The sequence below is a fragment of the Zalophus californianus genome, chromosome 9 (assembly GCF_009762305.2).
Source record: "Zalophus californianus isolate mZalCal1 chromosome 9, mZalCal1.pri.v2, whole genome shotgun sequence".
Taxonomy (NCBI): Eukaryota; Metazoa; Chordata; class Mammalia; order Carnivora; family Otariidae; genus Zalophus; species Zalophus californianus.
This window is the reverse complement of record NC_045603.1, coordinates 65,816,074-65,841,598: the sequence shown is the minus strand read 5'-3', so window position 1 is coordinate 65,841,598 and position 25,525 is coordinate 65,816,074. Positions and strand designations below refer to the sequence as shown.

General features: G+C 58.8%; 1 protein-coding gene across 4 annotated transcripts; it reads right to left on the bottom strand.

Annotated features, from left to right (window-relative positions):
* Positions 1-1,043: 1,043 nt before the first annotated feature.
* Positions 1,044-22,887, bottom strand: RAPGEF3 (Rap guanine nucleotide exchange factor 3). Of its 4 annotated transcripts, none has more exons than XM_027594221.2 (28): positions 22,544-22,885; positions 21,862-22,074; positions 16,146-16,199; positions 15,954-16,060; positions 15,641-15,762; positions 15,321-15,489; positions 14,688-14,772; positions 14,271-14,331; positions 14,089-14,165; positions 13,747-13,893; positions 13,094-13,206; positions 12,732-12,820; positions 12,350-12,428; positions 11,992-12,142; positions 11,825-11,907; positions 10,962-11,001; positions 8,486-8,567; positions 8,004-8,150; positions 5,958-6,055; positions 5,363-5,488; positions 5,092-5,273; positions 4,730-4,820; positions 4,577-4,627; positions 3,542-3,629; positions 3,129-3,193; positions 2,685-2,739; positions 2,535-2,606; positions 1,045-1,539 (listed from the first exon to the last, which is right to left on the bottom strand). In XM_027594221.2, exons 1-28 carry the CDS (start codon positions 22,547-22,549, stop codon positions 1,421-1,423), a joined length of 2,772 nt encoding a protein of 923 aa, XP_027450022.1. In that variant the 5' UTR covers positions 22,550-22,885; the 3' UTR covers positions 1,045-1,420. The 4 variants fall into 4 exon arrangements, 2 of the variants coding, with proteins under 2 accessions (XP_027450023.1, XP_027450022.1); XR_003519939.2 differs by lacking the exon at positions 1,045-1,539 and adding an exon at positions 4,880-4,970 and having other exon boundaries at positions 4,730-4,766; positions 22,544-22,887; XM_027594222.2 differs by lacking the exon at positions 16,146-16,199 and having other exon boundaries at positions 1,044-1,539.
* Between the last annotated feature and the right edge of the window lie 2,638 nt (positions 22,888-25,525).

Below are 25,525 nucleotides of genomic sequence, written 5' to 3'. Positions count from 1 at the left end.
CGAAAGGCTCTAACCCTCTCCGGAAGCAGTTTGTATGTGTGTCCCTGACCAGAGGGATAAGAGGTCTGGCAGGGCAGGGGTGAGGGGAGGTGGACTTGAGCCAGTACGGGGCCACACCAGCTGCCTCCTCGGCCTCCAGGTATGGGCCCTGCTGCTCCATGCCTACTCTGGTGTCACCCCCAAGGCCGAGAGGTCCCTCTCCAGGCCAGACAGTGTACCTCCCCCTACCAGGTTCAGGGCCATAGGAAGCGGAGAGAAGAGGGAGGCTCCTGCCTGGGACTTCCTCCCAGGAGCCCCCTGGGTGGGAGGGGAGTGCTGAAGGGGCGGGGGAAGGAGGAGAGAACGCTGACAGAGCTGGCTGGCACCAGTCTCAAGAAAGTGGATTTCCTGGGAGCCTGCCAGGCCTCAGAAAGGGATGGGCTCCCCTCAGAAGCCTCTGCCTCAGTGTTCTTTCTATCACAGGCCACTTGTCCTCGGAGGCCTCGGTTCCTGAGAGGACCACCCACCAGGCTGAGGCGTGCTGCAGCCAGGAGGGGGTGGGTGGAAGGAGCTAGTTGCAGCTGGGCTGGAACAGTGCTCTCAGACCACAGCGGACAGCCGAGGGTGACCCCCACTGGCCACCGATAGGGGCTCCAGGCTCCGGCAGCTGCCGAGCCCAGGGGCTTAGGTCTGGACAGCAGTGGCAGCCGTCTTGGAGCTCCACCTGGGACCCAGAGACCCCGTGCAGCAGTGGGACTGCTTGTCAGCCTCCCTGCGTCCACCCTCGACACAACACCCCCTCCCCAGCTCTTGGGGTTGGGAGGTCTCGGCCTTCACTGACACACCCCAGCAGGGCTGGCCTCAGAACACAGCATCCCTGGTCACTGATGGTAACGGAAGGGCTCCTCGGGGACCAGCCCTCTGCCTCCCACGGCCGCGGCCGCACGGACTGTTCATTGCCTGTTCCCGTGCTTGGGGAAGAAAAGCCCCACTGCTCCTCCCCAGCCCCCACCCCCACCCCAGGCCGCCAGCCCTGCCCCGGCCACACACCCACCACAAGGATGTGACCTGCTCCCTCTGTCCACCGAGAAACCACCCGGAGATGGCCGGACAACAAAGCCACAGAGGCACAGAACCTGGGGGAAGAACCTGGTGTGGAGAGCTCTCTATTGAACAGAGTCCCAGCGCCTGCCCTGCTCTCCCGCCCGCTCCAGGGCCTCTCTGTCCCCCATTCCTTGGCCTTGGGCCCCGGCTCATTCCACTCGAGGTCCTCCTCGGGCGCCCGTCATCACGGGGGACGGCCGCCGCCACGCTGCCCACTCCAGGGCCGCGAGTCCAGTCCACGGAGAGCCCTGCCCAGCTGCGGCCGGCCTGGGGGCCCCTTGGCCCGGGCGTGCCCTGGCTTTCCTGCCCGGAAGTGCCTGCTCCAGCCCCAGCCGCCTCACGGCTCCAGCTCCCGGGAGAGGCGGGAGAGCTCCCGCTGGTTGTCGATGACCTTCAGCTGCTGGACATAAGCCCAGGTGCTGGCCGGACTGCGGGTGCCCAGGGACTGCTCAGAGCCTGCGGGGGGCGGGGGGGGAGTTGGGGAACAGGGGTCAGGGGCGGGCAGCCCTGCCACTCTGTAGAGCCCATCCCTTCCCCGTCAAGGAGCAAATCAGCCTTGCCGCCCTCCACCCCCCACCCTGCCACTTCCCACAGCCGAGCTAGAAGACTGTCTAGCCCTCCAGTCTGGAGCAGAAGTGCAGTGAAGAGCTCAGACTCTGAAAAACAGGTCCCCGAGACTACATACTGCATAATACCCCTTTCACTAAATTCAAAAACAACTACAGCTCAAGAATTTTGTCGTCATGGGCGCCTGGGTGGCTCAGTTGGTTAAGCGACTGCCTTCGGCTCAGGTCATGATCCTGGAGTCCCGGGATCGAGTCCCGCATCGGGCTCCCTGCTCAGCGGGGAGTCTGCTTCTCCCTCTGACCCTCTTCCCTCTTGTGCTCTCTGTCTCTCATTCTCTCTCTCTCAAATAAATAAATAAAATCTTTAAAAAAAAGAATTTTGTCGTCATAATAAGCGTATGAAGCGTTTTAAAGCTGTAGGTGTATGTATGTAAGTCCATATAAATATATCTACATCAATATATCATAGCAGCACAGGAGGAGGGAAGAGTGCTTGGGGAGAGGAGGCTCCTGTCAATGTGACCCTACTTGGCTTGGGTCCAGCGGTGTTTGGTATATTATCACCGTCGGTACATACGTAAAACAAAGGGCCAGTGGTGACAGTGTTGGCTGAACTGTGGACTACGATTAATCCGCTTCATGCGACTAAAGGCCGATTAAACAAAATCAGGTCTGGAGTAAGAGTGCCTGGGTCCCAGCTCTGTCACTCTGTCCCAGCCTTCCACAGTTACTTCCGGGCTCAAGCCTATTTGTGTGTCTTTAAGTTGGGAGAACATTCTAGCTTCCTCAGAGAGGTGTCGTGAAGAGTCCACAGCATCCTACATGCAGGTGGCGGTAAACGCCAGCCGTGGCTGCTCTGTCGGCGCCCAGCCCTGCCCGACTTACACGTGGATGTCCTCGCGGCCTGGCTGTCCTCGTGGAGATGGGACACGCGGCTTCTGAGTGGTGACAGTGGCACTGTGCGGGGCGAGAGGCGGGAGTCAGAGCCTGGAAAGTGGGGGGGGGGCTCCTGGGGGGCGGGACCAGCCCTCTCACCGTTGCTGTGGCTTCGGCAGTGGTGCAGCATCCGCACGGCTCTGGCCAGCATTCTCTGTGGGCAAAGTAAGGACAGAAGAGCAGGCCTGAAGGGCAGGACCCTGGCGTGGCCCGTGGGGCAGCTGGGAAGCAAGCCCCCTTTGAGTGCGGGTGCTCCTAGGGACTAGATGGGGCCATGTCTGCTTTGCCCCAGCACACCCAGGGGGGACCAGGTGGTGGGAGAAAGAACAGAGGTCAGGAAGGGCTTAGGGCTCAGCTTGCTGGGTGAGACAATGAAGGCTGTCTTCCCCAGCACACAAGGGAGTGAATACTTAAAAAGAAGTATTCATATTTGTATTATTAATAACAACTTTCGGGCATCTCCCACCCCCCACTCGCTTGCAAGGACACAGTCATATCTCTAACCCACTCTAGGGGCAGACGCCCAACTCTCCTTGAACTCACCATCTTCTCAAAGTTGATGAGATTCTCTACCAGTGTGTGGTTTCCTTCATGGATGAAGGTCATGTCTGCAGAGAGATGGGTTTTGCTTAAAGGTCCCTAAACTCCTTCCCTTCCTGCAGCCCAGGAAAGGCGAAGGGCCAATAATGGGAGCCTTGGGCCTGTCCCAGGCCCACACTACCCTCTTCCTCTGGCTCCCCTCTGACCTCCCAGAGCAATTTCCTTCTATCTCTTAGGCCTCATATCAGAGGCCATCTGATGTCGCCAGCACTTGTGTCAACACTGCTTCTAGCCTGTGAACTCCTAATTCATCTTTGTGTCCCCCAAGGCGTCGGCACCCCAAGGGTCAGATGGACATACGGACAGACGCAGGAATGGACGGGTAGAGGCAGGAAGGTAAGCACTGGTCCAATCACCTTTGAGAAGAAGAGGCATGAAGGGGATGATGGGGGGGGAGAGCTTGGTGAGGAGCAGTCGATAGACTCGGTGGTTCCATGAGGGGTCCTGAGAGGGAAGAAGCCTCAGTGAGGGAGGGACATGACCCACCATGCACCACGACACAACCAAACACCATCTGCTCAGAGCTCATCTTCCTCTGGGCCCCAGGTCTCCCTGAGGCGGGCTCCGCAGCAGGCGGGAGGGGACCTGAAGCACGACCAGACCGGCCATCTGCGCCTACGGCTTCCTGGCCTCTGGCTAACCCCCCAAGCACACTTCAGGGGCCCTGAGGTTTCATGGAAACCACCCTCCCCTTCTGTCTCTGTCCCTGTTCTTGTTTCTGTCTCTGTTCTTCCCTCTCTAGTGGGTAAATTCCTTTGAACCTCTTGAGCCTGCAAGGTAAATTTTTTTCCCAAGAGCTCAGAGCCAGGCTGATAAAAGCACTTTCGTGTGAGTTCTCTCCTGAACACTCTCAAAACCTCTTAACCGTGCCCCCCCCCCCAACAATTCCTGGCAGGGGGTGGAAGGGGAAGCCAGCTCGTCAGCTTTTCCCTCATCTATGGCCTCCTCTAGCGTCCTCTAGCATCTCCTGAGGGGCCACTGACAGGCCCCGGCACACTGTGGGTCTGGCGCCAGGCCTTGCTTCTTGGGCCTGAGGCAGGTCAGCTGGAGACCAGTGTTCCCCGGATGTTTCCCTGGCGCTTCGGAGCCCAAGGCCAGACACCACATGTGCCCTGTCCTGGTCTTCACACAGGACCTCACAGCCACAGCCAAGGCTCCCCCACCCCCAGCCCCACCCCCACCCCCACCATACGGGACATAACCCGCTGGGCACCCCCCTCATACCACTAACACTCCACGCCTCACCAGCTTCCCAAACGCACAGCCCAGAGGGAATTCCACTCTGGCCCAGGGCTGCAAACCCTGGAAGTGGCCAGAGACAGGTAGAGAGGCTGCCCCGGGAAGCCCAGAATTGGGGTTTCTGGAAGGAGGAGCCAAGGCCCAGCACTCACCAGCAACCTCTCGAGGGCCGAGTACAGCTTCCGGACTTTGTGGGGCAGCCGCTGTGAAGCAGAGGCAGATGGCGCTCTCACTGCTCTGGGATGGGAGCCCCATCCCCAGCCAGCATTCCCTGCATGGGCACGGGCCATCCAGATCACACCTACCTCCCACGTGTGGGCCAGGCGGCTGATGGCCGAGTTGCTGAGGCCAAACATGACAGCAAAGAAGGAATTGAGATTTTTTTGCTCCTTGAGGCTATGAGTGGAAGACCCAGAGGATCTTAGGGGAAACAGCCACACCCTCAGAGTTCCTACCCAGACAACAGCCGGCCTGGGGCCCAGGATCAGGTGTAGCCAGCGCTGCGTCTGCGGGGGCTGGGCGAGATGGGGTGGGGAGGCAGAGACTCTAGGAGACCCAGGGAAGCAAGGGGAAGGCAGATTTGGCAACACACTGACCAGGGACGGGGACATGAGGTAAGGCGGCCTCGGGACTCTGCCACACACCCACCCAGCCCACAGGCACTCACTGGGCAGCCAGCTTGATGAACTTCCTGAGCAGCTGGGCCCGCAGGCCCGGCACGGGGCAGAGACACAGCTCTGTGGCCACCCAGTACTGGAGCTCGTTGAAGCGGCGCATGAAACGCTCCAGGTTGGCGGTGGTGACGTCCCGCAGATGCTGGGGGCCCAGCACGTAGTGGATCAGCTCCACCTGGGGAGGGGGCAGCAGCAGAGATGAGCCCACACCAGGCGGGGTGCCCCTGCCATCAGTGCCCCTCCCCTCAGCTCTGCTCCCTGCACCTGGTGGACACTGTTGAAGAGGCTCCAGTCGTGGTCCGTCAGCTGGCCCGCCAGGTCCTTGGCACTCACCAGGTCCAGCCCCTCAGCAGAGCCCACAGTGGGCCCCAGCTGCTCGGGGTGTGGGGTCTGTAGGTGCAAGAGAGCTCAGGAGGGGTACCTGAGGAATCCAGGGGGCACGTGCGGGGTAGGAGGAGAGAGTTTGGGGCAGAGACTCCATGCCCACGGTCCAAGGGATGTCAGGGAGGGTAAGGGTGCTACCAGGAGTAAGCCTCTGAAGGATAAGACTCCCCAAGGAGGTGTCTATCCTCCTGCCAGCTCCCCAATGCTGAGACCCCCTCCTCGTAGGGCTCCTGTCTCCTGGAGAACCCCCAATGAGGGGGAGGTCTTCTTTCTCCTTGAGAGCTCTCAACCAGCTCTCGCCCTTCCCCAGCATCTGGAACCTTCCATCAGTTGAGGCCCACTCCTTCCACTTCACCCTTAAAACCCAGAAGCAGTCAGAGCCAGGCCCTCCTCTCTCCTCTCTGTGACCCTACCCTGCACCCACCTCTGCCACCCCCAAAACACAGCTCCTCCCTGGCCCCCTGCCTGTTCCTACCAGTTCGTGCACTTCCTGTGGGTTGACAACAAAGAGCCGCTCGTTGAGCCCCAGGGATGTGGCCACACCGCGGGCCTCTGGCTGCAGGCCAATGGCATCTGCAAAGAGAGCAGAGGCTAGCGGGGGGACTGGGGGCAGTGGTGGGCAATTAGGGAGGCCAGGGAGCCACCAAGGGCAGGGTCGAGGCCCCAGTCGGGAGGCTGGGAGGTCCCTTCTCCCAGTAGCCAGGCTGGAGTCCTAGGCAGGTGCTCTAAATGCACAGGTGCCTGTGCCCCCAACATCCACACTGCCCAGGTCAGCGCACCGAGGAAGACGAAAAAGGATTGTTAGTGAGAGACAATACTCGGGCAATGGCGGAGCCTCCCTGAGTTTCCTTCTTTGTCAAATGGAGACAGCAAGACCAACCCTGACTACTCGCAAGTCTAACAAGTTAATTTATGTAAGCAGTGGCAATAAGTAGACGATGCATATAACGGCCCTTTGAAAACTGGGAAGTGCCTCACATGGGGCTTAGTGTTGATTTTCATCAGCAACTACCGACCGAGACCGTGTTCTTAGTCATGTGTGAATCCCTACTCTCTAGACCAGTAGCCTCCAAAGCAAGACCATCCTATGTCCAAAAACTATCAGCTCTTCTATTTGTTTTTTTTTCTCATCTGTTTTTGCATGTTTACCTTGTGGGTAGCTTTAGAATTATATAATGTTGGTGTGGGAGTGTATGTATATGACTTCTAAGCAAGTATACACATAACGGGGGGTTTGTAGTAAAACTATTGGTTACTGACATGGGAGGTGATCTAAACAATCGGGGAAGGAAGTTCAGTACTCTCTCAACAGTTCCTGTCCTGCCGCAGAGTCTCTGGTCCTGGGGCAGCTGCAACTCTCTGAATGGCCACCAGAGGACGGTGCTTCCCTGAGCAGAGCACAGGACCACGTGATTGCAACCAGTCTCCCCACTTCCTGAAGCAGGAGAAGGGTTTCCTATTCTGGCTTCCACTCCTTGCCATTATTCCCTGGGTGCCCCTAATTCCTGTCTACCCTAGGCTCCAGCTGTCGGCCCCGGGCTGCGTCCTCCACAGAGAATGAAGAGTGGTTTCTGATGGCCCAGGTTCCCTGAAAGCAGGTCTAAATAATTCTCATGCTGCCATGTTCTGAGCACTAACTTTGTGCAAGCCCTGTGCTAAGTGTTTTATATATGTGACCTCTTTTATGGCCACACCAGTCCTGTGTGATGGGTACAGTGTTAGTGCTCATGCGACCGATGAGGAATTGGAGGCTCAGCAAGGTTAAGCACTCTGCTCAGATCAGGATCTCACAGCTCGTCAGCAGTGGGTCCTGAGATCCAGCCAAGGTTAGGGGATCCCGTGCATGCTCTTAACCACCAAGCTTCTCTATCTTACTTGCCATGGTGCCTCCAGCTCCTAACACATTGCTGGCCCATAGCTGACTCTCAAGCATGTTTGTCAACTGACAAAATGAATGAAGACTACCTAAATTCAAAAGCCAGACACTCATTTACTGTATGAACTCGAGACAATTGCCTCATCCCCTTGAGCTTCAGTTTCCTTGAATTAAAATAGGTTGAAAGTACCTATCTCATAAGGTGGTTGCCAGGACTCAATGAATAGATGAGGATGATAATAATAAAACTAATGTACAAAGTGCTGTGCCAGGCACCGTTCTAAACCCTAAAATAGATACGCCCATTCAATCCTCACAGTTCCTCTGCGAAGACGGCACTCTTACCAGCCCCACTGTACAGATGCTGTAAAGGGCACAGAGAGATCAAGTATCCTGCCCAAGGGCACACAGACCGGGAACTAAAGGGCTGGGCTCAACTGCCGACAGCAGGCTCCAGAGCTCATGCTCTCAAGCACTACACACAAAGCACTTTGGAGAGACATAATAAACCACCCTTAAACGCTAACCATCATTAACACTGATGAAGATGATCAAAACGCTGATCTTAATTTGGGGGCGGGGATCTGGGCACGGACTGAGGGGCCCACCTCCCTCGGGGCCACCCCCCACAGAGATACAACTCACGGCCTGTAGAGTTGACCTTCACCAGCACCTGCCCCTTGGTCCAGCCATCCTCCTGGGCCAAGGCAGCCATCACCTCTCTCACGGAGGCCGTCACCGGCAGCTTCAGGGTCAGCACCGAGTGGTCGGGCCGGCAAATGTCATAGGGGACTGCAGAGGAAGACCAGGCCGAGCTGCAGGAAGGGGCTTCTTGGTCCCCCCCAGCCAGAAGTGAGCATGCAGCAAGTGCAGCAGAGGGAGGGGCCCGAGGAGGCAGGAGGGGTGGTGAGGGGAAGCCTGGGTGGACCCGCTGCCCAGAGTGGGGGGGAGGTCCTGAGCCGGGGAGGGAGGGAGGTGCGGGGTGGGGGTGGGGGGGCACACCCCATCTGGCAGCCTGGAACAGAGACCCCGAGGAGTCCGGCGCACCCTCCTCGGCCAAGCATACTAAAGTCAAGGGTGATGACCTCAGGGTGCAGCCTCTGCCCTGGCTGGCCCGGACCACCAACCTTTGTCCCCAACTCGAATGGCACAGTTGCTGCTGGGGAGGGGCTGGTCCTGGCCCGGGAGCCAAACAGGCATGTTCCTGGCCTGAGAGGGAGAGAAAGTAAGGCCCCGGGGGCACAGGGGAGAGCACACAGAGCCAGGCAGAGGCCTCTGTCCCCGGGAGCACGGGGCCCACATGGCGCACACACCACCAGCGGGGCCTGCTTGCTGTGTGGACCTGAGCCGGGGAAGGCGTCCAGCACCAAGGCTCCCCGAGCTGAGACAAGCCAGTGCCCCTGTGCGTGCGTGTCACCCCCTTTGCCAAATAGGCCCGGAGCTGTCCTAATACAGACACACCTCAGCCGTTGGGCCTGGTTTTGTCTTCCTTTTCCTCCTCTGGCTACCGTTTGCTATTGGCCATTTGCTGTGTGCCAGGCTCAGTACAGGCTTATTCTAAGTATCTAAATATTCACAATAGCCCTTCAAGGCTGATGGGGCAGCCATGCCGGGCAAAGGCCTCCATAACACAACTCCTCTGCCCACTCCCAGATCTGAATGGGGCCGATCCTCCGAGTTCAGACCCCAGCCACAGGCCTTCTCTACTCCACGTCTCAGAGCTCTCCCCAGACTTCCCCACAGCCTCACACCACCTGTATGGGGAAGTCGCAGCACCACCCTCTCTTCCAAGCACCTCTGGGATCCTTCCATATCTGGGCTCTATCCCCCCAGACTCAACACCTCCCTCAGACCCCTTCATCCTGCCTCCCAGCTGTTGTCCTGGGCTTGGCACCCGCCTCTCCCCACCCCCCTGTCCCCCCATTTCCGCAAAGCTTATCACCTTGTTCTGGGGGTTCCTCTGAGCCCCTCCTCCCAGCCCAAGCCAACCCCCAGTTACACTCGCCCAGTTGCCTCCCCCCTCATGTGCTACAATGGCCGGACTATTCTCTACTGTCGGCCCTCGGGTGCCTCCAGCACCCCCCTTCCAGTCTGCCTGACCAGAGCCAGATTAAGCTTCCTAATGCAGCTTCAAGGCCATCATTGTCTGCTGGATAAAGCACGGGGTCCTTGGCTGACCTCCTCAAAACACACATTCAACCTTGTCCACCGATGGCCCCAACATCTCCGAGGAATCGCATCGTTCAGCGGACAAAGCCCAATTTCCCTCAGCATGGCCCACAGCGCTGTACATGCTCTACATGCTGTGGGCCCTGCCTGCCTCCCCAGCCCCCTCTGGTGGCTCCCTCTCACACTCCCTCCGGCAGGGTCCCGAACAGGTGGACTCACACCCCCTCCGGCAGGGTCCCGAACAGGTGGACTCCCTGTCCTGCTGAACCTCACTGCGGGCCTCTTCTGCCCTGACCCTCCCACCCTGTAGCCCTCAGCTCTTGCGGTCACTCTCCCTGATCCTGACCCCGAGTCAACCCTTCCCTTCTCTGTCTTCAGAGACTCCTGCCTTTGCCGTTATGCATCACGACGCCGTTCAGCAGCTCTGTCCCTCGCCTGTCTGTGAGCCCCATGAGGCCCGGGGTGGCTCGCTCCTGCTACTGCAGCACCAGCGCCTAGCAGAGTGCCCAGCACGTGAGGGCGATTCCATACTAGTTCCTGAGTGTCCGCCCCGAGCCACAGAGGTGCAGGCCCCTCACTCTGGAAGCCAGTACTCTAGTGGGGTGGGGCAGGTCCTAATAGATGATAAACAAAACCACCCCACATGGCCTGAGGCTTTGAGGAGAGTCATAGAAGACACCTTGTCAGGGGAGGGGCGTGAGGGGTGCTCTGGACGGGGAGATGGGAAGGGGCCCTCTCTGAGAACACAACATTTTGGCTGAAATCAGAAAGATAAGGATCTGAGGGGGCAAAGAGCCAGAGAAAGAAAGTTCCAGGCCCTGAGGTGGAAACAAGCTTTGCCTGTAGAAGAGAAGGAGCCTGTGAGAGTCTCTAGCCAGGAGGGGGTGGGGAGGGGACACAGGCCGCTGGGCACAGAGAGCCTGGTGTTTATTCCCAGGGCAGCACTCCCTACAATCAGCCCCCTCCTACGTTTCCAGCCCTTTCTCCCACCATTCCTCAAGAAATCTCTGTTCCAGCCACACGTTCTCATCCCCCTTTGCTCCCTGTGGGCCCCTGACAGGAATGGTACCGGCCACCCCTGACTCCCAGGACCCCTGGGCTTCAGAGGCTGCCTTCAGGCACCATCCCCTCCCCCCACCCCCGGGGAACTGCTAACTGGCTCTGTGAACATGGATTACCTCCCACATGCGATAGAAGCCCCTTGGGGTGAGTAGGGATGGAGGGGTGACCCTAGACCTCTGTGTCTCCCCCACTAGGCCTGGCCCCCACGCCACACCCAGCCCCTGCTCTGTGAACAACCTATCCCAGCCCCAGGGGTGTGTCTGTGCGTGGGGATCCTTTCCAGGCTGAGCCCCTGGGGTGGGGACTGAAGTGGGGGCAGAGGGAAGAAGCTGGGGCCAGACAGAGAGGAGAGGAGCTGGTCTGCGCAGGCACCTTCATCAGAGGAGATGCATTCCCACAGCCATTTTCCAACCTGGGGAGCAAGCAAGAAGGGCAATGAGATGCGGTGATCCAGGGACCCCTTCGGGCAGGACGGGGCAGGGGGTGGGGGGCCTGGCTCCGGATTCCATCTACCCTCAGCAGAGGCTCAGAGCTTTGCAGACTTGCTAAATAGCAGCTAGAGGGGGCAAAGCCGGGGCTCAAAACTCAGCCCCTGCCTTCTGGGATTTCCACAGGCCAGCAGGGGGGAAGGAAAGAGAGTTCCAGGAAGTAATGTGCCCCAGGTGTCAGGCTGGGCAGGTGAGCTCTCCCTGAACCTCACCTGGCCCCATGGGAATGTCTGGGAAGGCCAAGAGAAGCTCTAGGGAATTCACCGGGCTGGGCCGGCAGGACAGGGCGCCGAGGATGCTCGGAGCAAGTATGTGCAGAATGGAGAAAGTGGGAATGGCAGGTGCGCTCGGGAGAAGGACACATGAGTGCCTGCGCGGCGCAAGAGAGTGCGTGAGCGTGGCGTGAGGGGGAACAGCAAGAGGACTGGTAAGAACAGAACTAGACAAATGAGCAACCACAGCCAACACTCCCGTAGCTCACAGCGCCTGCAAGGCACAGCTCTGTGCTCTGAAGGCACCGTAACACCCCAACCTCGCAAGATGGGTGCTCTCCCGATGCTAGGGACGAGAGCCCGAAGCCCTGAGAGGGGGGCCGTGCCCAGAGCCGCAGAGCCGTAGGTGGTGCAGCCTGGACTCCCAGCCGTGTGTTGGTGTTGGTGTTGGTGTTCAGCGTGGGTGCGGGGTTCTCCGTTCCCGATGCACCACCCACCATGCATGTGAAAAGGGAACGTAGAGCCGAAGCATCACCTGTGGTGTCGCCGCCTCTCCGGCCACTGCTCCCGCAGCAGGATGCAAAGCCGGGCGTCTCTGCTCACCAGGTCTGAGAGTTTCTGGGAAGAGCCAAGATTCATTGACCCAGAGGTAGATGCGCCTCTCCTGGCAGCCCAGTCCAGCCCTGCGTCTCTCCCAGGTACCTGGAGAAAGCTGGTGGCCACAGGGTCAGTGTAGAGCATGGGCCCATAGAGGGCCACCCACTGGCTGACCAGCCGCAGGATCTGCTGCCTCTTGTTGCAAATGTAGGTGCTGTGCTCCTGCTCACTGCCCCCTGAAGGCTCCGCATGGAAGGTGGGCGCCAGTCAAGGGAACCACAGTGGCCAACCGGGCCACCCACCACACCTCAGGCAAAGGAGGGGCAAGGATGCCCGGGGCCCGCTGACAAGCTGGCCTCGGCACGAGGCTGGTACTTCGGAGGGTTCAGCGCAGCCCTGCTCTGAGAGACCCCTTCTCCCTGTTCCATACAACCTCCTCGGCCCCCTGGGGCTGGAAGGATATTGGTGCAGGAGGGCAGCACAGAGCTGGGCACTGGGCATGAAGACACTGTAGGTCAGGAGGAAGTCACTGAGGAATGTCTCTGTAGGGCAGGGACAGGGGAATAGGAGGAAGCCTCAGAGGTCAAGTCTGCCGAGCACAGATGTATACGTGGCTGGCGTTCCCTTCTCCCAGTCCTGTGGTGGGCAGTGTCCCAGAAAGGCCCAGCCCCCGTGACGGCACTCCCCACCCAAGCCAAGGGCACAGGAATGAGGACTTCCTGCCCACCGGCCAAATGGCCCAACCCAGCACCCAGTGACGTCACACTCGGGGTGCCTGGCCCTCTCCCAGACTACGCTGACCACCCAACGAGTCACACAGCAGGCAGGGTATCTCTTGCCCCTACCTGTTGGGTCATGAGCACTGGAGTCAGGTCGCATGGCCTCCAGCAGCAGCTCTAGGATCTTCTCTGGGGTGCCAGACATCACTGTATACCTAGCAGAAACAGCCGACCCATAGCCCTTCCCACATCTGGGCAGACAGCAAGAATCACGTCACCCTTCCCTATCTGCCAGCTCTGTCCCACCTCAGGGTTGGAGGGAAGCTCACTCTGGGGGCGCATCTGATCCCTGGAAGCCCTTTCCCCCCACCCCGGGAGGCCAGCGAGCAGGGGTAAGACATGCGGGAAGGGAGTAAAGCCTGGGAAACGGAAGGAGAGAAGGTGGGCAAGAGAGAAGGTGTGCAGAAGGAGCGTGGCAGGTGTGTTACCGGTTCCTGCCTGGGGTTGGGGGGCGAGAAGGGCCAGCGCCTTGAGAGGCTCTCTCCAGCACCAACACCACTTTGCCATGTTCTTCTAGCCTCATGGTCTTTGCTTCCACATCCTGGAGAACAAGCCACACCCTGTGCTCACTACACACCACGGGTCCTTTCCCCCTTTCCAGGGCATCTCCCTCCACCTCCATGCCAGACCCTGGGCCCCACAAGGCTCCCACAAGGACATTCAGCCCTTCTCCCACCCCGTTCAATGCCCGTGACCTTGGATCTGCCCTACTCCCAGTCCTGTCCATCATGCAGCCTGAGCGCCCCCTCCTCCACCCATCCCTCCCCCACCTCCTTCTGTGGCTCCCACTCTCCATTACTCTGCCTCCCCTCACACCCTAGTCCCCCCCACCCTTCCGGAACCCCCCACCCCCATGGTCTCCCACACTGAGCTGGGGTTCTCCAGTTTCACTGAACCTCCTCAGTGTGCTAGGGACCTCCCCACATGCCCATGCGCCAGCCATCACCTCCAAGCTTCTCCAGCTCCTACCTCGCCATGCTCCTTATAGACCCTCTCTGGTCCCTGCCGCTTACCCCCTGACACTTCTCCAGAAAAGGGTCCTGGCCATGTCCCCTGCCCTCCCCACCCCCAGTAATGGCACCTTGATGATACGGTTGAAGTCCTGCTTGTCCACGCGGAGGAAATGACAGTTGTCTTCTCGTAGGATGATGGTGGCTGCCCGGGGTGCATCATTCACCAGCGCCAACTGTCCAAAGTCATCTCCCTCGTGCAGTGTGGTCACCAGCCCCTGCAGCCGGGTCTCAGTCATAGCCCAGCCAGGCCCCCCCAACCCTCATCAGAGCAGATCCATGGCAGGAGAGCCCCTGGGCAGGAGGAGACCTGGGAGATTGGCAATCCTGGGTCCATCGAGGTCCTGCCCACACGGGCTTGGACCAGGGAAGCGGGTACCACCGAGAGGGCCGGGGAGAGAGGGAGAACTCACCTTGCCATGGGTCACCACATTGACAGACCCCTTCCAGATGATGTACCATGAGGTGCCCTTGTCTCCCTGGCTGAACACTGAGAGAAGCGCCGATCAGACACCTGGTGTCACCTGCACTTCTCCGTGGCCTCTGCCGCACCCAGACCCCTGGCGCCCGGCGTCATGCCCCCCGTCTGACTTACACACGGTGCCTGCTTTGCTGTGTGGTTCAAAGAGCAGAACAGCCGCTAATTCCCGCTTCACCTGTGAGGCGGGGAGCGGAGGGTCAGTGGGGCAAGTCCGGGGTAAGAGGGGCCAGGCAGCGGGGAGGTTAGGTCCAAGGACAGAAGCACCCCGGCGGGAGGGTGGGGGTGCGCAGAATAGACGCGGCTAGCTCAGGTGCCTGGGATTCAGCAGGAGACAACGCACGGGGAGGAAATGTGCCGGCATGGGGCAGCGGGGGAGAGGATTTTTGGACAAGGGTGCTGGGAACCAGAGATGGACATTTCCAAGCCAGAGGCCGAAGAGGCGGGGAAACGTCTTCTGGCCCAGCAGTCAGGGCCTCAGGGGTTCACAGGGAGAGGAGGTCCTGGGGAAGGGGTGGAGGCGGGCGGACTGACCGAGTTGGAGAGGTGGGCCACAGCCTTGATGTGTAGCAACTCCTCAAAGATGAGGTCCAGCTCCTCATCTGTGCGCTGACCCGGGCTGTGGGCGCAGGGCGGCCGGGAGGCAAACAATGCACTTTGGGCCTGAGGGCATGGGAGCCACACCGCCTGCCACGCTGGGGCCTGGGGCCAGCCGGCCTCAGCAGTGATGGTGACCGGTAACGGGCCAGCCACTACCGCGTGCGCACTGCGTGCCGGCCTAAGGCCCAGGGTTTCACACGAGTTATTTCAACCTGCCCTCATGACCACCCCATGATGTGGGCATGGCTCTCCTCCTTTGACAGAAGAGGAAACTGGCATGGTGAGGCCCAAGGCCAGCCAGGGAGTCACCCATGGAACTGGAACCTGAACCCAGACCTGCCCGCCCGCCCCTTCCCAGCCACCGCTGCACATGAGCACGCGGGGTCTTCGTAAGCCCCGTGCCTTCCACCCACAGTTACAAAGGAAGAAACAGGTTCAGAGGTGGGGAAGGGGGCTCCAGATGACACAGCGAAAGAAAGGGAACCTCTCAGAGATGAAACTGAGAGACTACAGAGTCTGAGAGCCATGCGAGGCCTGGGATTGCGGGCTGCAGGGCACCCAACTCACGGCTTTCGGAGTGCCACGGTGAGCAGGGCATCAGGCCCCCGCTGGGAGAGCAGGGCCACAGCCTCGACCAGCTCCTCCTCCAGCTCGTGGATGCCCACGGGCTCTGGCTCCGGCCCAGGGAAACGGTAGAATTGGGTGTCTCGGTCCTGGAAGGTCCAGTCGTGTTTCACTGCAGGGCAGAGGCCCAGGGGTGAGGGAGGCGACAAACTGAGGCCGTGTGGGTACGAGGTCCCCACGTAATGCCCACTGACGCCTCGCCCCCAGATGCCTGCTCCCCAGGACTTCCAGGCCCGGGGGTCCCACCCTGGGCTCAGGCTCACCATGGCAAAGGGCACCTTCGTCCAGCAGCACCTGGCAGATTCCCACGGCCTGGCTCCGGGAATGGACCCCAAGGCCCAGGGCCAAGATGCCATCCACCAGCTCCCGGCCGGAGCAGCATTGCCTACGAGAGGTAAGGGGACAGGGAAGAAGAGGGAGAATTAAAAGGCAGGAGGGTGGAGGGCAGAAGGGGGAACTTTGGGTCAGAACGGTGCCTTTCTAGGCTAGCAGCAGGGCGAGGCCCAGAGGCCTGAAGGAGAGCAAAAGGGAGAGAAGATGGGAGTGGGCAAGGGGGCAGCCCAGGGCTCCGCTCACCGATAGAGCCGAAGGTGGTACTTCCGGTCTCGGATAAGCGTCGGGCAGGTGGCCAGGAGTTGCCGATGCAGCTGCTTCCCAGCCCTGAGCACCCGCTCCATGGAGGCCTAGGGCAGGGAGCGTCCCAGTGGGCTCAGGCCCTGAACCCCTGGCTTGCTGTCCCCTCCCGGCTCCACCCCTCCCAGCTGGTACCTGCTCCAGGCTCACGCTGAAATCCAGGGACTCCTCACTGTCAGTGAGTGGCGTCTAAGGGCAGGGGGGAGGGTCTGCACGTTAGTGCCAGCTCTTGGACCTCAGCCCTCCCCCTTTCCCTCACCTCTTGCCCAGTCCCCAGCACCAAACACATACACTTAGCTACTTGGTCAACAAATAAACTAATGCTCCCCAAGCACCCCTGTGCGCCAGGCATCCACCTCTTCCCACCCTATCACCAGACCCTTGTCTTCCTTCGAGACATGAGCACTGCACCCCAACAGATGAGATCCCCATTCTGCTTACTCAGGGCCCAGGTGTGCCCAGGCCCCCAGGTAAACCACACCTGTGCAGGGAAGAGAACTGAAAGACCTTGAGGCTGGGAGGTAAGAAAGGCCCATGTCGGGCCAGGAAATGAGCATCTTTGCTCCCGGCCTGGGGTCACAAAGCCTAATCCCGAGCCGGGGTTCATCCCCAGCCACGAGACCTGGGGACTCCTGGATTCAAATCCCTATTCCTCCATTTACTAGCAGTGTGACCCTAAATATATGGTTTAACTTCTCCCTGTCTCAGTTTCCTTGTCTGTAAAATCTATAAAACCTTCATAATACCAATACAGAGGCTTTGGGAAGGGTTCTGCGAGTTAATGTGTATTGAATGTTTAAAGCACAGCTTAGCATAGAGCTGTGTGTACATGTTAGCTATTATTACTCATCAGTGAAGCAGAGGGCGGGCTGCCTGCTGGAAAGCCCCTGTCCTCTCTGAGATGCTGCTGCTAGCCCATAACCCTGCAAGAGTGAGTAAGTCTTGACAGCACCCAGGACTGGCTCTGGAAGACAGGATTTATGTAGAAACCCTGGTTAACAAGGCTTCCGGGCCCTTGGTATCAACTGAGCCATCCAGGCCCCCAGGGCCTGTATGTCCTGGGATGTTGCCCAAAACAGCCCCTTATGACCCTTCTTTCTCTGCCACCTGGAATTTGTGGACATCTCTGGACAGCATGCCCGACCCCCCATGGGCCCTCCCAAAGGCAGAGTACTTTACAGTTTACAAAGCATGTCTCGCTCCATGATTTCCTCTGATCCTAGACAGAAGAGGACCAGATGTAAAGTAGGCAGAGCAGGGATCTTCTGTCCTCTCTGACTTAGGAAACAGAAGTCTTGGGGTGAAGAGCCCGTGTAACTCAGTCACACGTACTTGGGATAACCAGACAGCCGTGCATAAACTCCAGAAGTGCTCACATTCTTGGTCTCACCCCACCCACTGCACCTGCCTGGTTCCTGCCCCCTTCTCACGAGCTCTCTCTCCTGCTTTTCCAGCTGCAGTCAGGGCCCTGAAAAGGACCTGGCTGGGGAGCTGGGGTGCAAGCAGGCCCGGGGCCAGAACCCCCTCCCCTGGTCCTGGCATCTTCCCCCTGTGTGCCAGGCAGAGGCCTGAGGTCGGGTATGCACAGGCGCTTGGCCCGGGGCTGGGCGGAAGTCGCTAGGTGTCCCTAGGGTATCCCTGCCCGGGTCATGGGGCCCAGCCTGGTGCCAGACACAGAGCCCTGGAGACTTAGCAACAGGAAATGAGGAGGAGGAGGAGGAGGAGGAGCCGGGGAAGGAGGAAGGGCAGGAATGCTACCCAGCCAGCCCCCTGTGTCAGAACAAACAGTGCTAACGACTTGTTGTTGTTCATGTCAAAACGCCCAGGTGGCCTTGTCCCTGCCCCAACTCTCCCTGGTGCCCACGACCCAGGCTCCAGCCTATGCTCCCTTCCTGGTATTATTCTGACCCTGGAGGGCACATCAGGAGGGTTGGTGCCCGCTTCTGCGGCCAGGCTGGGTACAGCCCAGATCCCAGATCCCCAGGCCTTGGTGAAACCATTTCCTGCCCTGCCCCAGGGAATAAGCAGGAGGGTCAGGGGAAGGGGGCTCTGGCCCGTCAGAGCTGAAGAAGTTTCCTGAAGGCCTCTCTCTCCATCTGCCAAGGAAAACGGGAGCCCAGAGAGATGAAGTAACTGACCCACAGTCACACAACTACTCAGAAATTCTAGAGCCTGCTGAATAACCAGCGCTGGCCCTGGAAGGCCCTGTTTGTCTCCTACCTTGCAGCTGGAGAGAAGAAGGCTCAGAGGTTATATAACCTGTCCTGAGAGTTGGTGAAGAGGGGCACCGGGATTCACACTGTGCCTGTCCTATTCCAAAGCACAGGCCCTTAACCACTAGGCACTAGGGTCTCCCAGGCACTTCCATGGCCTCGTGTTCCCCCCACTTTGTGCTCTGGACAGATAAATTTTGCCCTCAGGAATGTTCCATGGGCAAGTAAGTTTGGAAAACATTGCATTAAACAAAGTTGCACAGGTTTGTTTTCATAGTCCCTCTGGGTCCCTACCATGTGCATGTGCACTGGGAATGTCCTAGGATGGGGGCGAGGGTGCTATTCAGGAGATCCGGTCAAGGTTGGGGGCTCCCGAGCCAGATGCCCAGGTCAAATCTCGGCTCCCCATTACCAGCCGGTTGTGTGACCTTGGCTGCTTATTAACCTCCGTGTGCTTCAGTTTCCTCGCCTGTAAAATGGGGTTCAGAATAATAGTACCTATCTTATGAGGCAATTATGAGGGTCAAATGAGTTAATAACATAAGGCACTTGAAGCGATGCTTGGCTTGTGGTAACCACTTAGTAAATATTAAGTAACTTTGATTAAACTTCATTATTTTATGATGGGTGCCTATTACCCGGACATAATGCAAAAAATGTAGTACCTTCGCTAAACCTATCCCTCATCTGATAACCCTGAGTGTCACCATAGGGGTTCTCAGTTGGAAAGAAGTGGCTGGTATGGGGGGTGAAGGCCCTTGCCCACTGCGTCCCCTCCTGCCCAGACAGGAAGGACTCAGCGTAGAAGAGGAGGTGGTAGCCAGCTTCCCTGGCACCAGCACCAGAAGCCTGCCCCACCCTCCCTCCCTGTCACTCGGTGTCAGAGCCACACTGGAGGGGCCGGCACTGAGCCAGAGAGCCTCGTGGGGACCTGTCAGACCAGTTCCCTTAGGCCATGGCTAGGGTCTCAGGCCAGGGCTGTGTGTGTTGGGACAGGGAGAGGACACAAGGGGAGGGGTGATGCTTCGAGGTGGGGGGCGGGGGGCGGTCAGTGTTACCATCTGCAGCAAAAGAAATAACACCATGAGCTCGGCCTCCATAGCCAGATCACCTGGACAGAAGCCTCACTTTGTCTCTTAGCAGGTGTGTAACCCTGGACCTGTCACTTAGCCACCCCGTACCTCTATTTTCTCATCTATAAAATGAGATGATGACATTAGTATCTATCTCACAGGGCTATTGTCAGATTATTTGATATGTTAAAAGTAAAGGTCTTATAATAGTGCCTGGGACTGGGGCGCCTGGGTGGCTCAGTCGTTAAGCGTCTGCCTTCAGCTCAGGTCATGATCCCAGGGTCCTGGGATCCAGCCCCGCATCGGGCTCCCTGCTCTGCGGGGACCCTGCTTCTCCCTCTGCCTCTCCCCCTGGCTTATGCTCTCTCTCTGTCAAATAAATAAATAAAATCTTAAAAAATAATAGTGCCTGGGACCTAAGTATTAGACAACTATCAGCTACTACCATTGTTTGGACAGGTTGGATGAAAGCATGTTTTCTGAGTTAGAGAATAGAGCCTCCTCCCCCAAAACAATCCCTCAAAGGGAAGCTTCTCTGAGCTTGTAAGAACCACCAGAGGTATCCTGATCTTGCCCCTGCCCCTGGATAAACTGATCCTTCTCTGGCTTCCAGACATCAGACAAGATCTCCTCTCTCTCTCTCTCTCGCATTTTCCAAAGGAGCTGTCCTTCCATCCCATTCCAGTGTCATTTTTGCCAGAGTTGGTAAATTTCTCTCTATCTAACCTCTGGCCGTCCTGCTGGAACTTGCTTTCATTTTCTCTTGTCCTGATCTAGTCGCAACAGAAAGTGCCCTCTTCAGGCCTCAGGAGGTTGATGGGTTCCCCCTGGTTTTCTAAGAGGCTGTCGTGGCCTAAATAACTGTCCACACTGTCCTCCTAGCTTCCACCCCTTTACAACATCCACCCTTTACCCGATGTGTACACACTCCCTGCCAGCCCCTCGTTCCCTCAGGTGAGCCCCTCCTAGGCCAAATGCATCACTACAGGTGAGAGGTGCAACTTCCTGGGTACCAAGAGCCTCCTGGATACCGGCTGCAGCGGGCTGAAACCACCCCCACCCCATTCCCCAGAGGTGGTCATCAGGAGAGGGTGTGGCCCTTGCCCCTAGCCCTAAAAATCTAAGTTCCCTTTAATCACCCATTCCCACCTACCCCCACACACAACCGGCTGGGCGGGGGGCTGTGTTTCAGTGACTTTCAGCCCATTTCCACTCCAGCAACCCTTACGCCACCCTTCTGGCCTCCCCACACACCCCAGCTCTTCAATTCTGGGGGCCGGAGGGGTCAGGAGACAGCCAGGCGGCCTCTTCCACTCCCCCGCCAAGTCTTTGGGTCCCAGGGGATCCTCCAGTGACCTCATTGTCCCGGCACCTGCCCTTTCCCCCACTCCCCACCTTGCCTCTACAAGCTGGGAAGGGGACAGGAAATACACAAGTAATTATAGTCTGTGAGGGAAGGAGGGAGGGAGGGTTCCAGCCCACAGGCTCCGAGCAGTAGCTCCTGCCAGTGAGCTGGAGGGGTGGGGGAGATGGCTTGGCCCCTGATCAGGAAGATCCAGGGAGGGAGGGAGGCGTTGGGGGAGAGCTAGGGACTGACACCTAGATTATCCTCTCAACTCCGATTTTGGGGAGGCCCCCATCACCTTAGCAGACCTCGTTTTTCTCACTCAGCCTCCTATTCTGATAAATATAAATGGCAGTTGGGCAAGAGGTAGGAGGAAAGAGGCAGAAGGTGGTGGTCCTCCTACTCAAAGGGACTTGCTGATAAGAGACATAGGTGACAAGCTCTCCCAATTCTGTCACCTGCTCCTGCTTTCCCTCTACCCCTTTGCCCAAGTACCCTCCTGGCACCCCACACCCCCTGCCAATGCTGTCCCCATGGCCCACAGAATAGACACATGCTGAATCTCAGGGAAGTCTGGGTGGTCAGAGAGCCTCTCTGCTGATCCGGATCCTGTCCCCCACCCCGCACCCCACCGCTCTTCCCCTCCTGCCCTCTCCTTCATTCTTACAGCACCAGGAGCTTCCTCACTAGCAAAGGGAGACTCCAGCTCCAGGCTCCAAACTTCTCAAAATTCTCCCCTGAGCCCCCCAGAGCCAGATGCCAAGCAGTGTTCACATGACCACCTCACCCCAAGATCAAGAAGAATTGGCGCAGTTCAGTGGCTCGCTAAAGGAGAATGTTGCCACGGTGATAGATCCAGAACAGCAACCAAGCTTACCTCACCCTCCACCTTGACCTGGCCCCCAGTATTTCACACATGCCTCCCACCACCACCCAGAGGACACACAAGCACCTAACAGGGCGCACACAGGTGACAGATCCGTGACAAATCCCTTTCCCCTTCCCCCACACCAGCATGGGCAGATGTGAGTACCGCATGCACACAGACACACGCGGTGCGGCTGTGTGTGCCACCCACCCACACAGCAGCCAAGCTGCTCGACCCATTGTGCAGCCCAGCAGTGGCCCCTACGCCCCCAGCAGCATACTCTGTCTCCCAGTCCAGGCCCTCCTCCAGCCCCGGTGGCTGGCCCTAGCCCGGGCAGCTGATGGGCACTCACCCAGCGGAGCCCCTGGATGCGGCTGGGGCGCTGGTGCTCAAGCAGCAGCTGGTAAGAGCAGCTTCGGGGCCGGTGCATCCTCTTCAGCACCATGTTGAGCAGGGTCCCCTCTGGCACCACGTCCGGGAGGCCTCCCACCTGTGCTGCTCCTAGAGCTGGGCTGCCGTCCGCAGCCAGGCCCACCCGCCAGGGGCTCTCACCTGGCCAGCCCACCTGTGACGCAGGGAGGAAGGCAGAGAGCCATGGGGCTGGGGCTGGGGCAGCTGGACCACGGCACAACCGCCCCAGGCAGAACCACTTCCTTTGAGTCCTCTGGACTGGTCAGGCGGAGGTGCTGCAACCCTGCCAGGAGCCCGGGGGAGGGACAGGAAGACCTTCACTGGGGCCTGCCGGTCTGGCGTACTTCGGGGTCTCCAGCTGGTGGACCGGAGATCGGGCCTTTCTTCCCGGTCTCCTTTGGACTTCTGCCCCACCCCACTGTCCATGCCCCTGAAGGGATCTCTGCCACCTCCCAGTGAGGCTGTGGACTCACTGAAACCCCCAGAAATGCAGCTCCAGCTCAAACCCCTCTTCTCCCCTTCTCCTTCACCCCTGACCAGCCTTCTCTCTCCCACCCAAACACCCCACCCACCATGTCAGCTTCCTCTCCTGCTCCTCCCGGCCCTGACCCCACCTTACCCACCTTCATGTTCCTTCGCAAGTGTGCGCAGCCCTGCAGGCTCGAGCAAAAGGCTGGGGCGGGGGAAACCCTCCGCGAGACCCCGACTGCTCCCGGAGGGGTGTGGGCTGGAAGCCCCAGGCGAAGTGACCAGGGTAATTCCTAGCTGGACCCGCTGCCAGGGCTAAGCGTTGGGTGGAGAGGCTTCTTTTGGGTGGGTAGAGGGCAGGGGGCGTGGGGGGGAGTCACCCCCCCCCCCCAGCGGCAAGGAGCCCCAGGCCTCCGCCTCCGTCCCAGGCGAATGAGCCAGCTGGCACCGGGCGCCGAAGCGAGGCTGCCGCTGGCACTGGTCCGGGCGGGAGCTGTCACACCCCCCTGCGCTCCCCGCCCCCTTCCCCTCCCCGGGACGCACTGAGAGGGCGGGGAGGAGGCGCCCGGCCGGACGGTGGGGGAGGGCGCAGGGAAGGGGGCGGGCTTGGGCAGGGGGGTGGAGTCCGGACTCGGGGGTAGCAGGGCCGGCGCCAGCCCAAGGCCTGAGAAACCCCAGGGGCAGGAGCGGCCCGGCGTTGTGTGCCAGGGCCGCGGCGGCCGGGGTGTCGGGGTAGGGGTGGTGAGTGGCGGCACCAGCCGCCACGTGGCCGGGAGGAGAAATGCAAACAAGGAAACCGGGGGGAGGGGGACGGGGGCGGGGGGCGGTGAGTCATTGCGGCCCCACCCGGGAGGGAAATCCGGGCTGGGGCCGCTTCCCGGCCGAGGGCGTCCTGCCTCCTGCTTCGGTTCAGGGTCTCGAACAGCCCGGGGGAGGGACTGGGCTGCTTTCCTGTGGGGAATCCCACTGCGGAGCCTTCCCTCCCCGCCCCCCGCAGGACACACACACACACGGGCGCGGGTGGGGAAATTGAGGCTGGGGAAGAAGGACTGCTCTCCAGGAGGGATGGGGGCCGGAGTTGGGGCGGAGCTGCGGAAGAGAGGAGGGTTTCGAGAACCACGCCCCCAGCGCGCTCCGCGGCTGCCGGGCGGCTGTCGGCAGAGACTCGGGATTCCAGAGTCCTCTGCAGGCTCTGTACCATAGGCCGGTCGCCTTCCTGAGCTTCAGTTCCCCCCACCGCGCAGATGGGCCAGAGCCGCCCTCCTCGCCCCACTCCTGCTTCGGAGAGGGTGGAGAGACAGCGGCTCCTCACCGCCACACCCGCAGAGCCCAGTAATTGGTCAGGACGGGGATGGGGGTTTGGAAAGGAGTCGCACGCCCCGCCCCCCAGCTTTCTAGGACTCACTTTTTTTTGGCCCAGTCTCTGTCCCTTTCCCTTTGCTGCTGAGCCTGCCTGAATTGGAGAAAACACTAAGCATCCTGCCAGCTTTGGGACGCTGAGCCCCCATCTCCCACCGATGATTATTTTCTCGGAGACAGTTTTTAACGGTGATCAAAATCTGTTTTTGTTTTTGTTTTTTTAGAGAATTTCTTTCTTTCTTTCTTTCTTTCTTTCTTTCTTTCTTTCTTTCTTTCTTTCTTTCTTTCTTTCTTTCTTTGAAAGAGAGAGAATGAGAGAGAGACCATGAGAGGGAAGAGGGTCAGAGGGAGAAGCAGACTCCCTGCTGAGCAGGGAGCCCGATGTGGGACTCGATCCCGAGACTCCAGGATCATGACCTGAGCCGAAGGCAGTCGCTTAACCAACCGAGCCACCCAGGCACCCCAAAATCTCGTTTTAATGTGTATTTAAAAATCCACCCGGGAGCTTATCAAAATGAAAGTTTTATCCTCCCCACCCCCCAAAATTCAGATTCAGTTCTATTGGCATGTAACGGAAAATCCGTATTTTGAGCAAATACACAAGGTTATCTGCTGGGTTCACATTTTGAGAAATGCCCCTTCAGGGAAGGAGGGGAGCCTGGGAATAAATTTGGCCCCAGGCTCAAACCCACCCACCCACCGACATTCTGGGAATTTGGAAGAAGCGAGAACAGCTTAGTTGTTGGCAGAAAAGAGTAACAGGCTAGGGGCACAAGGGTGCATGCAGAAGAGAGTTGAGGGGAGTTAAGGTTTTAGGTTGCTGGGGCTAGTGACCTGATCTAGAAGATCTTACAGCGGAGTTTCAAGGGATGGGCAGTGGGGTCAGAAAGAGGTCCCCCATTTCGTCTTTATACCTGCCCTTGCTCGGGCAGGTGGAAAAGGAGCTGGGAAATGAAGCAGGGCATCTGCATACCTGCAGACTTCTCAGCAAGCCATGAGAGCCTGTATGTGCCTGGCACTGTTCCAAGTGCTTCATGTATGTAATCTCTGCCACTCGCTACCCTGTGAAGCCGCACTACCCTTATTCCCACTTTATATGCATGGGGAAACTGAGGCTCCAAGGTATTAAGTGACTGGCCAAGGTCACATAGCTAGCAAATGATGAGCTGGGGCTTCAACCAGGTTGCCAGGCTCTACTCAACCCCCATGCTGTACAGCACTGTGCATCCACCATATTCATTCTCCTCTGGACTCTATGCCTAAAGGAGAAAGCTATGGAAAGGGAAATTGAGCATGCGCGCAGGGATTGGGGTGGGGGGTGCGAGGGTCCAAAGAAAGCCATTCAAATCGGTGCAAATGGAAGTGTCTCAGACCTACTTTCCCCCCACCTATGTTCAGAAAGAGTAGTTCAACACTACTCTTTCCTTTTCTCGGGGCTCTTTCTCATTCCCCCTCTCCTGGGAGACAGAGAAGATAGCTGGGGTGATTGCCTGTTCACTGGCAGCCAGGGCGTTGGACCTTCCACTGGTCTCGTTCTCATTACTGACAGGCAAAGCCTCCTGCCTTCCCCCCAACCCCCCCACTCCCACTTCCCAGGCAGATGATGGGCCTGGGTTTTTCCTTCTTGGCATTCCTGAGTGAGGGCTGCGTCTGTCGTCGTAGAACGACCACTCAACAGATGTTTAATCAGGGCTGAGGCCTGCAGGTGGCAGGGGACAAGGGGAGTGTGTCTGAGGAAGACATCCCAAGACAGATGGTGAGGCATCTCCAGAACAATC